This window comes from Aquila chrysaetos, chromosome 2 (genome assembly GCF_900496995.4).
Source record: "Aquila chrysaetos chrysaetos chromosome 2, bAquChr1.4, whole genome shotgun sequence".
NCBI classification, from domain to species: Eukaryota; Metazoa; Chordata; class Aves; order Accipitriformes; family Accipitridae; genus Aquila; species Aquila chrysaetos.
Window position 1 is genome coordinate 27,351,562 of NC_044005.1, and position 14,896 is coordinate 27,366,457.

Sequence of the window (14,896 nt, forward strand, 5' to 3'; positions counted from 1 at the left end):
CAGCCTGAAGGGAAACATGTGGAAATTGAAATCCGAGGACCATCATGGAGACTGCTGCTGAATAACTTATTATAGACTCACAGCGTCTGCTGCAGCCGCCCGAGCAGAAGGGAAGGAAGCAAAAAGGCAACAAGGCACAGCAGCCACTGAAGATGCAAGCTCCAGAAATTTGATTGAGCTTAAAAAAAAAAAAAAAGTTAAACTAAACCCTACCAGTGGGTGTGGAAGAGGTGACTCTTTGCCCCCTCCCTCCTGTCCTCCCAGGGGAGGGGTCCCTCTCCCACCTGGGACGCCCAGACCCATGGCAGAGCTCCGCAATGGTCCTGATCCCACAGGGGATACTCAGAAATCTGGGACAAAGGAGGAATAGCCTCGAATTCTGGCCTGGCAACATGTCTATCCCAGAAAGGAGAAGGGGGAGCAGGGCACGTCGCAGCTGTTGGAGGTGATGCGAAGGGCAGGGAGTACAGAGATGGTCTGCGCCCATGCAGAGGGTCAGTGGTGGAGCGGGACTCCTGCTGGCTGGCGAGGGAGGATTTGGGGTTCTCTGATCTGGGGGGGCAGAGGGGTGGTTAAATAGTGATGTCCTACAAGGGTGTACACAGCAACCTGCTGTCTTTCCCCAGACCCCAGAGTTTTCTAAATAAGCACAAGAGGTGCTTAAGGGTCTTATGATATATCAGAACAAGCCCCCGTTCTCCATTCATGAATAACTAATTATCCATAAATTAGGACAACTATTTGCAACTGAGCTCCCCGCCAGTGGGCTGCAGGTGCCTGTCCCTGTAAATGCAGGTCCTGTCTGGCATCCCCAGCACAGGCACGGTCCCACAAGTCCCTGGCCCCAGCAACCCTGTCCCATCACCCTCCTGCCCACTGCTCCCCAAATGCCCTTGCCCCGGCCCCATGGCCCCACCAGCAACCCCAGCCCTCGCTCTAAGCTAGTGACACCAAGAAAAAGACACAGAAAGTCACCAGAAAGCACATCCCCTGCCCTCTCTCCCCAGGCCTATGCCTGGATACCCCTCTCTCGTCTCACATGCGGGGTGGCTTTTGGATTGCGAGAAGTGCCATCACCAGGTGTCCCAGATGCCCTCCCACTGTGAGGAGAAGACCTTGGGGACAGAGCCAGCCCTGCTCCCTGTGGCTGGCTGAACATCCCCTGCATCCCTCCCCTGCCCTGGAGATGCTCCTCGCTCAGCCAGGAGCTCAGGGCAGTGCTGTCTGAGGTGCACTGGGCTTCGGTTTCTTTTTGCAGCAGTGGAAAACATGTCAGCTTCCAGCTTGGGCTCCTTTTGTAATGTCCGCAACACCAAGATAAGCACTTCCCAGCAGGCATTTCTCTTCAGAAGCAGCTAAGGATGGGGCAGATGGAGCCCGTGACAAGGGCAGGGCTTCCCTTTGAATATTGCCCCCTTCTGGGACACAGCCAGGGAGAAAGCTGCCAAGGGAAAAAGCACTGGCACCTTGGCTGCTGATCTGAGCAACCAGTGCATCTGAGCCACCACCTGCTTCCCCTAGCTCCGCTTGCACCGCTCACCCCTCATCAAGTGCTGCGGCATGCCAAAACGGGGCCGTGGGCTGCAGACAGGGGCTGGAGAGTCGTGACGAGGGATGCAGGGATCGGGCCATGCTGGATCTTGCTCCTCTTCCCACAGGGATGAGGCAAGAGGACAGAGAAGGGAAAAGAAGCTGATGTGGTTTATGGGGGACACAAGGCCCCTGCGGGACTCTGTCCTGGGCTGAAGGGATCTACTGGGGCACTGGTCCTCCCACATAGTCCCAGCCAACCTGCCTCTCCTCAGGGTCATCCCCAAGGCAGGTGATATGAAAACGACCGGTGCGGGTTGCAGCGTGTCCTTCCTGCTGTGCTCCTTCATCTACCTGGGACGACGCAGCCCCTTGCAGAGGCAAAGCTACCGCCTGCTCTCTGAGCAGTGCCCGTTAGCGGGGTAGGATTGTAACCAGTGCTGCTGGGGCAGAAATGCCTCGATTCTCCCCCCATCTGTCATAGAATCATAGAATGGTTTGGATTGGAAGGGACCATCTAGTTCCAACCCTTCTGCCTGATGGCAGGAACACCTTCCACTAGACCAGGTTGCTCAAAGCCCCATCCAGCCTGGTCTTGAACACTTCTATGATGGGGCATCCACAGCTTCTCTGGGCAACCTGTTCCAGTGCCTCACCACGCTCATAGTGTCCTCCAGAAGCTGGCGAGAAAAGAGACACAGGAAAATAAAAGCGGAGTAAGTCCTTCGCCTCACTTAATGGCACAGTCAGTGTTTCCCCTTCACAGTAATCCAGTAAGAAATAGCTAATTATCTAAGACAGGGCAAATTTTCTATTCCTGCCCCCAAAAAATTTTAAAAAGCACTTAGTAGTGCATCTCTTCACCTGGCTTATCCTTTCCCCTTTGCTCCCCAAAACCAGCCTGCAGCAGAGAGAGTGCGGGAAGGCACAGCCTGTGGCAATGCCATCTCTCCTGGGGCTGGCGGGAGAGGATTTCTGCAGAGAGAAGCCAATTAAGAGCCATCACTTAGGCATCAGCTGCTGTGAAATCAGGAGGCTCATTACCTCTCCTCTCCCTGCAGACGCAGGCACCAGCTCCCTCTTCCACAGCCTCCAGTAGCCACACGTGCAGGAACGCACTGGGGGGGCTGAGCTGTCCCCATGGGGCAGGAGGACAAGTGGTGCTGAGAGGGGACAGAATGCTAGGTGGGGACAAGGCAGATGCTGTCCCCACGGCCCACCGTGAGCCATGGAGCTTGCTGCGACACATGGGAGAGGTTGGGTTAGTGAGGGTGATGCACTGGAGAGTGTTAGCCTCACCCTCCACTGCCCATCTGTCCCCTGCATGGCCCCCTCCCCACCGTCTCCCTCCATGTCCCTGTGGTGTCCAGGTGCAGGGATGTTTGGGGATGTGCTGCTCCTTTAAGCTGACCTCGGTTTTGCTGTAGCTGGTGCCCGGGCTGCCCTTTAGAAGGTGTATCTTAAAGATGCAATTTAAATATCCTCACAAGTGATACTTTGGCAGCTTTGGACACTCAAGACTAACAAGTGCCAGAAGCACCTGGCTTGTTAGCTCCTAGGCCAGACAGGGTCTGTGTTCCCCCACCCCAAATGTGCAGAAGCTCCCCTCCGGCCAAGCTCCCCCGAGCAGAGGAGCTGGTGCTGCCTCTCCATCCGTGCCAGAGAGCAGGAGGAGATGGGGGCAGCCGTGGAAGAGCCTCTCTTCTCGCCCCAGCCCACCACACTCCGCATGGCCAGGATTTTTCCACCTCCTTTTCCCAGCAAGCAAAAGCAGCAGCCACCCCTGGACCCTCGGGAAGCGGTTCACATGGCTGACTTCCACTGATGCTGAAAACGCGGTGCTTCGGTCCTACATGCGCAGGGCTCCTTTCTGCTGCCAGCCCTCCACCCTGCCGCCACCAGGGTCTGCCCAGCTCCCCTTCCCCGCAATGTCATCTCTGTGGCCTTGAAGAGGCTGACCTGCTGAGCTCTCTTCCCGTACAGCTCGTCTTCCCCACCGCTGCTCCTTTCTGGAGCTCCCTGGTTCATCTGAGCTTTTCCACATTACTCACTTCCAAAAATGCCATCGTGTCCTGCAGCGGCCGCTCCAGGGCTGGACACAGACAACACAACCCTCCTGCCCCCATTTCTGCTCAGGAGCTTTCCTGGCTGCGCTCAGCTCACTCCCATCCTTGGGAGCCTTTTGGAGGCTTCCCAGCAGATATCCCCCTCCTCCACAGGGGCTCTCTCTTTACTTTTGGAGACACAGCGCTTAACTGGATTTTAATCCGTTCAGTGTTTGCTGGCTTAATTTTTAAACCAATCTTGTTGCTTAATCAAAAGGTCAGGCAGGACCAAACCCAGTGTCTCGCAAAGTTGGCGTTCGTTACAGCAACACCATCGCCTCTGGCAACCAAACTGTCAGCCTCATCTGTGAAGTTGGACTGGCAGCTTTGTGGTTCACAGTCAAAGGATGCTTCACCTGCGCTACACCTTCATGCATGCCGGTGTCGGCCGCAGCAGCACAGCTCTGTCTGCACACCAGGAAGAGGCTGCCTGCAACATCTCCGTGTCTTCACAGATGGGTGGACAAGTGTTACAGAGCTCCACAGGCCAACAAACGGCCAACAAAATCTGTGGTTTTAACTATGCCCCTGCCCGAAGCATGGTGCTTAATGTCATCTGTATCATCTGTGATTCAAATATGTAACAGGCTTGTGAAATCTGGTTATCAGGGGTTAACCCCTCACAAGCCATAATGGCATGGAAAGGAAGAAGGCCATCCTACCTCTGGGGTCACTCAGCCCTGCGAGTGCCCCACAAAGGGGCGGCTGCCTTGTCCTGGCATGGGGAGCTGAGGGAAAGCCCCATGGGCAAGGGATCCGGAGCCAGCACCATCCTTCCTGCTGCACAAGCAGGCTCCCTGCCTGCCCCCTGCCCAGACTCATGCTGCGGGAGAAGTGCTAGGAAGATGTAACTTTATTCTCAAGCGTCTGAGTTTGGCAGGAGGTGTCCGTCCTGCCACAGCTCTCCTACCTTCCCCCAGTGCTGTGGTTACTGAAGTGATGGAGGAGCGATGGGGAGAGGGGCAAAGGAGGAAGCCAAGGAAGGAGAAATGAAATGCAAATAAATGCAATATCTGACAAAATGCTGCCCTCAAAGTAATATATCAAAGTCTAGGCGCAGGCAGTAAACTCTTGACAGTATTAGGCTAGAAAGACAGAAGTTTTTCATTCCTGAAGTGCTTTCATATCTATTTTCTTCAAAACTCTGGCATTTTCCAGATGTTGACTAATGCTAAATTAGCATTACACATCAGCTCACTTGTTTTCTAGAAGAGGAAAGGCAGGGAATGCTGCATCTGGACCTTGGCCAAACCACTGGGATGATGCCACATCAACAGTTGTCAGGTGGGGGCTGGTTCAAGAAAGCTAAGACGTGTATTAACAGGTTATTAATATTTTAGGAGATCTGTTGGGCTGGAGGGCAAAATCCTTGAGGATCCCTATGAGGATTGATCTTCCATATTTTCACTAGCAAGTTGGCATAGGAAGGAGGGGTGCCTTGCTGCCATTTGCTAATGAAACAAAATCAGGAGGGTTTGGAAATACAGAAGAAGAGTGAAGGAACTGGGTTACCTTGAAGGCAGGATGGGTGGAGATGGGATGAAATGCAGGGAGATGCGATGAGGGGTTGCCAGTGGGAATTGCTGCAGCAGGCAGGGAGCTCCTCGGCCAGCAGGGAAAGGCCTGAGCCATCACTGCAGCATGAAAAAAGGCAGATCTGACCTAAAGATCTACAGGGCAAATTGGTTCAGCAAAAATATGCATGAAGGACAACGGCAGGGCAGCGGTGGGCCACAGCTGGACTCCGGGAGACATTTTCAGCCACAGCACATGACAGATGGGTTTTAATGGGAAGGAGGCAGACAGCATGGTAGGAGAACGGGGAACGGGGACCTGGCCGTGGCTGGTGTAACCTGCCAGGACAGAGGCAGATGGTTCCTCACAAATACCCTGGGGGCACAGGAAGAAAAAGACTCTTGTCTCAACAGCTGGGTTGGCTCAGCAGCACTAGTTGCTTGTAGCCCAGACTTATGGAGGCAATTACGCAGGGGACTGATCCAAAAGATCCCTTTTTTCCTTTTTCTCCTCATCTTCTTTCCTTCCCTCCCCACACAGATATTGATAATGAATTGCTTTTGGGCTTGTCAGCTCAGGAGCAGTTTTGAATGGTGGCACTGACTTTTCTGTCCTCCTGCTGCTGCTACATCTCCACTCTGATGATCCCAGCAAAGCACAGGAGCTTGCAAATCCCAGCCCTTTCATGACCTTGAGATGCTTTTAAGACCAACACTATTGCTCTTTGCACCCACAAACCAGATGCCTGTGCAAAATCTGGAAGCAAAGCAGTGCTTGAGCTAACACATACCAGCTAAGTGCCCCAAAGCTTTGCTTGGGCATAGTCAACTACTCCCACGGCACGGTGACCAGGCAGCCTCCGCTGCGCTGCATTGCTCACCTCCTGCAGCCGCAAACCCCCTCCTGCAGATGCAAATGGGGTGCAATAGTGGTGGAGCAGAGCCCTAAATTGCAGGTGAGTGGGGAGCTGCTCCCCATGGGCTTTACAGCCCCCTAGCCTCTGTGTTTCACTTACCTTTTAATTTCCATCTTTGCTGGGGTCAGTGCTTTTAAGCACCCACCTGTGAGGGAGTTCGGGTGACCCCTGAGCTAAACATCACTCCACGCATGCAAAGGGAGAGATGTATCGGCTGGTGCCTGGCAGTGCAGCGTGGAGCAGCTGAGGCCACCTCAAATTCATCTCCCACGACCAGCTCAACGTGAGAGCAGCATGACAGGTACAAATCAAGTGCTGCATTCCCCCCCCCCCCCCCTTAAAGTTTGCTCAACCACAAACTACATCAGTACATAACAAGCACCCACCACTTAGGTGGTGCCAACTGGCAGAGGCCTACCATGATCCTGCTGCCATCAAGGCACAGGGAGGGAGAAACTTAAGGGCACTTGTAAAACCCATCAGAGGGATGAGTATTATTTTCCCACCATGCCCCACCCAGGCATACAGCTAAGGGCAGAAAAACCATCACACCTGGATCTCTTCACCCAGGTTCCTCAAAAATGTCTTGCAAGGGGGTGGTGGAGGATGGGGGAAGAGAGCCCAAGGCCAGCACCCAGGAGAGATTCATCCTGCAACCACACCTCACTGTGAGGCACACAACACTCACAGTTCAGGGAGAGTTAGGTGATGGGAAGCGGGAGAAGCCATTCCTCCACCCTGCAGAGCACCAGGTCCCTCCCACCACAGAGGCTCCCCCGGGCTCTCCTGATGCCCATCTACCCCCAGCAGCAGCTGGCAGCCACCCACCGTGCTGTGCCATGCCAATGGATGCCCCAGCCACTGCCCTGCTGCTGGGCATGGTCTGCCCCAGGCCCAGGGCCACCCAAATGGGGCCTGTGTTAGCACCCACAGTCAGAAAACACACCCTCCCTGCTCCTTCCCTCGGCTCAGCTGAGGAAGGGCACGCTTTGGGGTTCTCACATCCACCTTCACAGCCACTGGCTGCAGCCACCGCTGCTGCCGAAAGCAACTATCTCCAGCCTCTGGCAGTTTGGAGACAGGGGTAATCATTCTGGAGTAATTACCAGCTTACTCCCTTGGAGGAGTTCACTGGTAAGAAGTCGCTGGCAGCTAATTACTCTAATTACTTCCTGACACACAGAGCCTGGGTGCCCAGGGCTCTCTGCAGCAGCACACAGCACTGCTCGGCAGCTCCTGGCTCCCCATGTGCCTCCCTCCCCAGGGCACCCGCTGCCCCGGATCCCCTCCTCTGGGACCACACAGGTTACGCTGGTGAGCATGGGTGGTGGTGAAAACCCACTGGCACCAAGGACATGGAGCTAAGTGATACCTGAAGAGATGCCCCACTGGCTCAGCACCACTCCTCCAGGGCTGCCCCACCACATAGCTCAGGCTCAAGAATGCCACAGGATGACCTTGAGCCCCCCTTTCTCGAGCAGGTTGATGCCCAGGAAAGCTCAGCAGGGCTTTCTAGCACAGGTTCCCCCCCGCCCCGCCTAAGAGGGTGGTGGTCAAGGAAGCTAGACTGCATCTGGAGCAGGACTGGGCTGCAGTAAGGACTGAGAGGTCCCAGACACATCAAAGAAAGAAAAGTAAGTTATTTGCAAGCAAGGCTGGGCAGGGTGTGATTGTATCTCCTAACAAGGTCACTAAAGCGCCCTATCCCCCTGCAAAGGCCTGAGGGTAAAAAAGGCAGGACTCAGCCCTGCTGTTAGACCCAGCCTCAGGGGCTGATATTGTAGGTGCAGGGCTGAAGAGGCTCTCCCCTCACAGTTGCAGGGTGCTCTGACTCCCAGCAGCTTTGTGGGAAAAAAGAGCAGGTATTGCAGTAGTAGCAGCCAGCCCCAGATGCCCTACAGCTCAGTCCTGCACAGCCATGCTGGCAGACACCACAGGGGAGCTCACACACTGAAGGATTTTTGGAGACCCCCAGCAGACCCAGGGCAGGCAGGCACCCTCACAGCCCTGTACCCCAAGATGCTGGCAGAGTGGAGGTACAAACAGCTGGTTTCAGCCTCCCAGTACAGCACCACCATTTCAGGGCTGGACCACTTGCTGACATCTCAGACATCACTACCACGTCCCTGCCGACACACAGAGCTATGCCCACTGCGGTGTCCCCAGCCTTGCATCCATCTTGGAGGCGAGTCCTGGCCTCTTGCCAGGGAGAGCACAGCTCCTGCCAGGCCTCCAGAGCACCACTGAGCAGATGGTCCCCACCAGGTCCCAGGAAGCAGAAAAGGACCTTCACAGGAGCAGGGATTGATGTGCATGCAGGCTCTCCCTGCCCACAAGCCAGTTTTAGAAGCAGACATGGAGGGGAAAGCCTTGCCCAGAAATCACACAAGCAAGAGTAAGAAACTGCACAGGACTAGAAGTGGAAGAGTCTTTATTGCTTTGGTTTCTTACAAGTGAGATACATGCATCTAGGCTTGGTGCAAGGAGACATCCACATTGCATTCAGCTTGCAGCACAGCACAGGGGACACAGACACTGGGCACACAAGGTTTGGTCTCTCTGCCTTCTCCCAAGCACCAGGAAAGAGAGACCCTAGGAAAGTAAGGCAGCTGCCAGCTGTGAGAGAGTAAAGGATTGTGTGAAAGGTTACGGCTACAAGACCAGAAAGGTCAGGGACAGTTTCTCCAGAGCTTGCAAAGGACACCAGCTCCTAGCTTAGCATTCCCAGCAGACAGACTACAATGGGGACACAAACACGTCCCCTCCTCCACCAGCCTCTGCTCCCTCTAGGGAAGATCAGGGCAGCCAGAGGCAGGTATTAAGAGTCAGAAAGCCAAGATGGCATCAGTGCTGACCCCAAGCGAAACTTGTGTTCTCCTTAGCTGGGAAGAACCCAGATCAAAGATGCTCCTTCCTCCCATAAAGCTGAGCACTCCCCAAGCCCCTCCTCACCCACAGCTGAGCCAGCACTGCTCCGCTCACCAAGGAGATGCTGGGCACCTCTGTGCCCATCCTGCACCTCCACATTACTCATTCAAGCAAGTGCCTGGGGCAGAGAAACCTTCACATCCTCCATCCCAAGAGGCCCAGCAGCATCCAGTGACACTGGCATGGTACTCCCTCACTTGCTCACCCTCTGAGCACAGAGGACAACCCCCTGGCTTATCCCCTTTGGGGCAGCTCAGTGCCTTCTCCTTCCACTCCTCCTGTCTCTGGGAACAGGCACTGTGCAGACGCTCCCACACCTGATTGAACCAGACCAAAAAGAAAACCAGAGACTAGGAACAAAACAAAACCAAACCGGAACAAAAGTTAGAGCGGGGCCCCAGCCCAGGCACCCCACCAGAGAGCCAAAGGGCATGTCAGCAGAGGAGCTGTGGCCAAGACAGCTGGCAGCCGGTGCTCAGGCATCCACAAGCGTCAGCCCATCGTGCAGAGCACGCTTCCACATGTAGTAAGTGGAACGTGCCGTGAGTGGGAAGCGGGCACTGAACTCCTTGTAGGTAGGGAAGGTCTTCGACTCAAAGCGCTGCTGCAGGAACAGCTTGGCCTGTGCCTTGAACTGGGCAGTGGCAATCACATCCATCACAAACATCCGGCTGTTGGCTCTCTCTGACATGGCATAGCCCGAAATGGTGGCATTGTATGGTGCAGCTGGCACCAGCTTGTTTAGCTGCTTGGTGGCTACCTCCGCGTGGCACTGGGGCTTGAGGCCTGGCTCCACCCTCAGAGGTGCCAGGGAAGGTACCCGGTTCAACGGCCGGCTGGACCTGGTCCAGGGCAGGCGATGCTGCCCGAGGGCCCGGCCTCTGCCCTTCCAAAACCAGTAGGCTGTGGAGGAGAGAGACAGGTAGCGCACACGGTACTTGCAGAACGGCAGTCGCCATTGCTGGACCTGCCTCTTGGCCGTGTCTCGCAGCTGCTTTCTCCAGCACAGAGAGGGCTTGAGCTGCAGGAGACTCCTGGGTGCTGGCCGGTCTCTGTTCAGCCTCTTCCTAACAGGGATGCTGCTTGGCTTCAACTGCAGGAACGGCTTGCTTATTGCTAGAGGTTTCTGGCTATCCAAGGGAGACTGGGGGGGTTTGAAGTTGGGGTTCTCCTTGATTGCTTTTCTTCGCCAGTTGTAGTAAGTGGACCTGGAGATGCCAGGGAAGCTGCGCTTGAAGCACCTGTAAGGCACCAGAGTGTTCATGGAAATGCATTTCTCCAGGTAGGATTTGGCTCCTTGCATGAAGATTCCTGCTTGGATGGGGTCTAGGGAAGGACTGAGGGATCTTAAGCTCCCCCCTGAATTTGCTGGCTCATTCACATCAGCCTTTTTTGGGACATCCCTGTGAAGCTCCTGCAACCTGTGGGCCTCAGCCAGAGCAGAGGCATCACCATTGACCATGCTCTGCATTTCATGCTTCCAGGCGTAGTATGTGGATCGGGAGATTTCTGGAAACATTTGTCGGAAGTGCTGGAGGGGGATTATATTGCCCTCCTGAAAGCAGGACTGGAGGAAGTGTTTAGCTGCAAACCTGGCAGCCGCTTTCTGCCGGTGTTCACGAGACTGGCGCTTCCAACGGTAGAAGGTGCTCTTGGTAATGCTGTACCGGTCACGCAGGTTGGAGTAGGTCAGCTGGGGGTCACTGTTCAGCAGCTCAAGGGTCTTCATGGGCTGGACAGGAGGCTCTGGCAAAGGCATTGTGGGTTCTAGCTCCTCCAGGCCAACCACGGCCACAAAGTACTGCGCTTTGAAGACCTGCCGGGAGAGCTGCTGCCCTGACCACATGATGTGGAGCGTGGAGGTTCGTGGGCCACACTTCCTGGGCCGGATGAGCCGATTGAAATAGGGCCGGATCTTCAAGTTGCTCATGGGGTAGATGGAGTAGATGTTACACTGCAGTACTGAGGCAAGAGCATAGACGTGCCACATGTTGGCAAAGGTGCCAGGAAAACAGGTAGCTTTGATATCAGCATCGAAGATGGCCTCCAGGATAGCCATGGGGAGGCTTGTCATCTCAGGGGTCTCCTCAGTGCAGAGGGAATAGCGGGCAGCCTGCAGCATCACCTTGGAGTCGATCATGCCATTCAAGTAGTATTGCTTGTGCAGCAGCATCTCCACAACTGTACGCACCTGCAGCTCCAGGCTGAGGCTGGGGTTGCCCCAGAGCAGCACACTGGCAGCCTCAAAGAGGCGGTTCCCCTCACCTTTACAAACCAGAGGCAGCATGTTACTTGGGGCATCCTCAGGATAGAGGCTCCTGGCTACCCGGTCAACTTCCAGCTCCTCTTGGAACTGTCTCCCACAATAGCCAGGCAGGGAGAAAGATGACAGGGTCCTCTCTGCCTCCAGTGCGGCACTGGTGAGGCCCTCCAGACCAAAGCATTCGGTGGCCTCCTGCAGCTCCTGCAGCACAGACTGAACCAGCTGGTGCCGCTGAATCATCCTGAAGGATGGCAAAAAGAAAGAAGTCACTGGAGATGAAGACTGTGCATGCTCCAGACTGCCAGGGGCCAGGCATCCAGGTCCAGCTCTTCCCCAAAGGACAGGATGGGGGAAAAGGGTACAGGAAAGGCCACTGCTCACCCCTCCACCCACACTCTCAAGGACAAAGGAGGAAGCCTGGATCCCCACAGGCAGACCTGGGACAGGGACATGGGCTCAGCTTGCTCTCCAGTGACCTCCTGTGGGCAGCACACATGGCACACAGGCTCCAGAGACACTCGTCTAGGTGAAACTAAGGAGTGATTACATCCATCCGGGTGGGAGGCCAGGTCACCTCCACCCGCTGAGTGCCTGGCTTTGCACCCGGCCTCACCCCTACACCCGTCTCTCCCACCAGTAACTCCATCCCTTTCATTTTACCACCCCACTACCAGCACCCAGAGAGAACAGTGCCTCAAAGAGGAAATGCTTGTCATCTCTGCAAGTAGGGACCTGTGACAGAGCAACACTGCGTGGGGGTGTGGAGGGACCTGGCTCAAGGTGTTTAAGCCCAACAGAAGAAGGGGCAAGGAGCTTGCCCCCTCCCTCAGAGCAGGGCACTGCAGCTGCACCCACTGCATACACCGAAAGCTGCGGTCACAAAACGTGGGATGGGAAGCAGAGCCAGAGCCAGCCCAAACCACGGTTACTGCTGCCTGAGCTGACACTAGATGTCACTTGCTGCTCAGCAGACACATACCACCAGCCAAGGAGAAGCCACAAAAGGAGGGCTTCTCCTAGACCGGGCAAGAGGCAACCCAAAAGTGCGGGTGGAGCATGAGCGCTGGGTGGGTAGTTCAGAGGCTGTATGGAGCCCTCTTCCCTGCCTGAGCCCATCCCAGTCCTGTCCTCCCTCCCTCCACATGCCAGTTCCCACTCAGGAAACCCAAAGGGTCAGACCTGCATCCCTCGCTTTGTCAGCTTTTTGACACCTCTGTGACTCTGCCCCCACAACTCCAGGAGCTTTGCTGACAATTGCGTGGTCCTTACCCAATGATCCAGTTACATCAGTGCAACCCTCTTCCACAACTTTTTGCTATCAGCCAGCCCAGTCTCTCCCTCCCGAGCTAGCTTTCTTCCAGAGACCACAACACTTCACTCAACTAGGGAACCCAATCTCCTCCATTTTCTCCTAAGGCTCATTCCCATGCCACCCCCAACATGTAGGGCATCACTTCGCAATCTACTCAATTCACATCCCAGCCGGAGCCCACCTTCTCACAACACTTCACAGATACCACTCCCAGCTCTGTAGGGAGATGGGGAAACAGCAGAGCCGGGCAGGAAAAGCAGCAGCTCTGCACTAAAGCAGATGTCCTGCCTGACCTCTCCTAATTCTCAGCCCTGCACACTGCTGCAGATAAGGCTATTATTGCCGCAGCATCTATGGCCCCTGGCCATGACCAAACAGCAAACAAAACGAGGTGCCACAGAATCACACAGCTGCATCCCAGCTACTTCACTGCAGGGAGCCTCCATGCTGCTGCTGCTGCCCCTTGCCTTTAATCAGGCCACAGCTAGTCACCAAATCGACTCGACTTGACTCCCCTCCCCTGCTCCAAGCTCCTCCACGGTCTCCTGCAGGTCAGGGGCCAGGGCCCTCTCTTACAGCTGCTCCCACAGCTGTGGATCATCAGGTATCAGAGACAATGCAGGAGAATGCACACAGCTGTGAAGCAGGGGAGACAAACTTGTCCTAAAATCCTGGCCCAAGCAAGTATGGGGTTGTCACTTTGGGTCAGGTCTGTATTGTTTTTCTCCTGGAAGTCTGTAGAAATTCATAGAAGTTTAGAGCAATTTTGACTAAGCCTGTGGTGAACAACATACACTCAAGGAGCTGAAGCAAAGGCATCCCTTGGGAGAGCTGCAGGGCTGGCAAAGCTCAAGTCCTCCTCTGTGGCCTGCCAAACCATTGCAGCAGCAACCTCCTGGACAGCAGAGCCAGGAAAGGCAAGACAAGCTTTTCCCCTTGAGGGGGTAAGGAGCTGACACAGGCTAGGGAACTTCAGCAACCAACCTGGTCTTTATGGCCTGGTCAGCAGTTCCCATCCCCTTATAGCCCGTGGGGAGAGGGAGGGCTAGAAGGAGAGCTGAAGGGCACGGGATTTAATCCTTTCCTTCAGCGTTAACCCCACAGCTTCAATGTCACTGCCAGCTCCTGCTGCCCAGAGCAACAGGACCTCAAAAGCAATCCTAAGGCAAAACCCACAGCTAAAGCGGCACACATGAGCTCCCAGGGCAGGGTGGAGAGGGGCTCAGGTAAGCCAGAAGCAGAACTCAGCCAGATCAAACCTAGCAGCTCTCAACACAGAGGACCTACTGCAAAGGGAACATTTTTCCACACACACCCCCGGCAAAGCCAGCTGAACACGACAGACAAGTGCTCCCTAAACCGCCTCAGCACCAAGAGTCGACCAAGGGAGCTTTTCACCACTGATAAAGGAGGCTTTACCTAACCTGGCTGCTTTTGCATTGTAACAGATAAGCAAGCACTTGCAGATCGCGTTCCTTCACCTAAACTGATGGGCTGGTGGCATCCAGTAGTGCAAGTTCCCCGAGCCAGCCCCAAAAACACTCCCGCCAGCAGGAATCCAGGAGACCGCAGCCCCTGCCGCCCTGGCTGCCCGGGACCGCCAGTGCCTTGCAGGGGCAGGGGTGTCCAGGCACCCCAGCCCAGCTGGGTTAGGTGGCTCGCTTGCCAGCCCCAGCTGCGGGCTCAGGCCATCCCAGCAGTAACGGCTCTCGTTTGAGAGGAGGAGGTTTGAACCACCATAACCGCACAACAGAGGTGGCAACCTCAAAGAACTATCTACGCTAGAAATATCACCACACTAGAAATCCCAGGGAGGGGGGTTCTGGTGGGCGAGCAGCACTAGCAACGGGAGAAGCCTGCTCCGTCTGTCAACACCCACACCTCCACCGAAGCCCAGGAACGGGGCAACACTCGCCTGGAGAGAGAAAAGCCACGGACCTGCCATAACCTAGGCCAAAGCGCTGCAGCTAACCCTGGTTTCAGCCGTCTCCTCGGGCAGGGGCACCGACTGCTCGAGTGCAAGCCGCGCCTGACAGCCGCCTCCAGCCCCGTCCACCCGTGAGCGCGCACCCGCGGCCGCCCCCACGGCCGCTCCCGCCTCTCCCGAACGCGGCAGAGGCGGCTCCGCGCGGCCGCCCCCGGGACGGGGACGGCCCTGCGCCCCGGGTGGGAGCACGGGCGGCCGCTCCCCTCGCCCGGGAGACAAAGGGACGAACAGCCCCGGGGCGGGGGAGAGGTCGCCGGTGCCCGGGCAGCCGCCGAGCTGGGACCGAGGGCAGGGCGGGACGGGGCAGGGCGCCCGCCCGCCGTGTGAAGGTGCCCGCCGC

The 14,896-nt window shown here is 55.9% G+C and overlaps 1 protein-coding gene across 1 annotated transcript; it reads right to left on the minus strand.

The window, feature by feature from the left end:
- Positions 1–9,034: 9,034 nt before the first annotated feature.
- VRTN (vertebrae development associated) lies at positions 9,035–11,497 on the minus strand. Its single transcript, XM_030002813.2, has one exon. It carries the CDS (start codon positions 11,495–11,497, stop codon positions 9,470–9,472), a length of 2,028 nt encoding a protein of 675 aa, XP_029858673.2. The 3' UTR covers positions 9,035–9,469.
- Between the last annotated feature and the right edge of the window lie 3,399 nt (positions 11,498–14,896).

Bases quoted from the DNA above. Each gene is read 5' to 3' on its own strand.
- VRTN (XM_030002813.2), bottom strand. From the start codon at position 11,497: ATGATTCAGCGGCACCAGCTGGTTCAGTCTGTGCTGCAGGAGCTGCAG.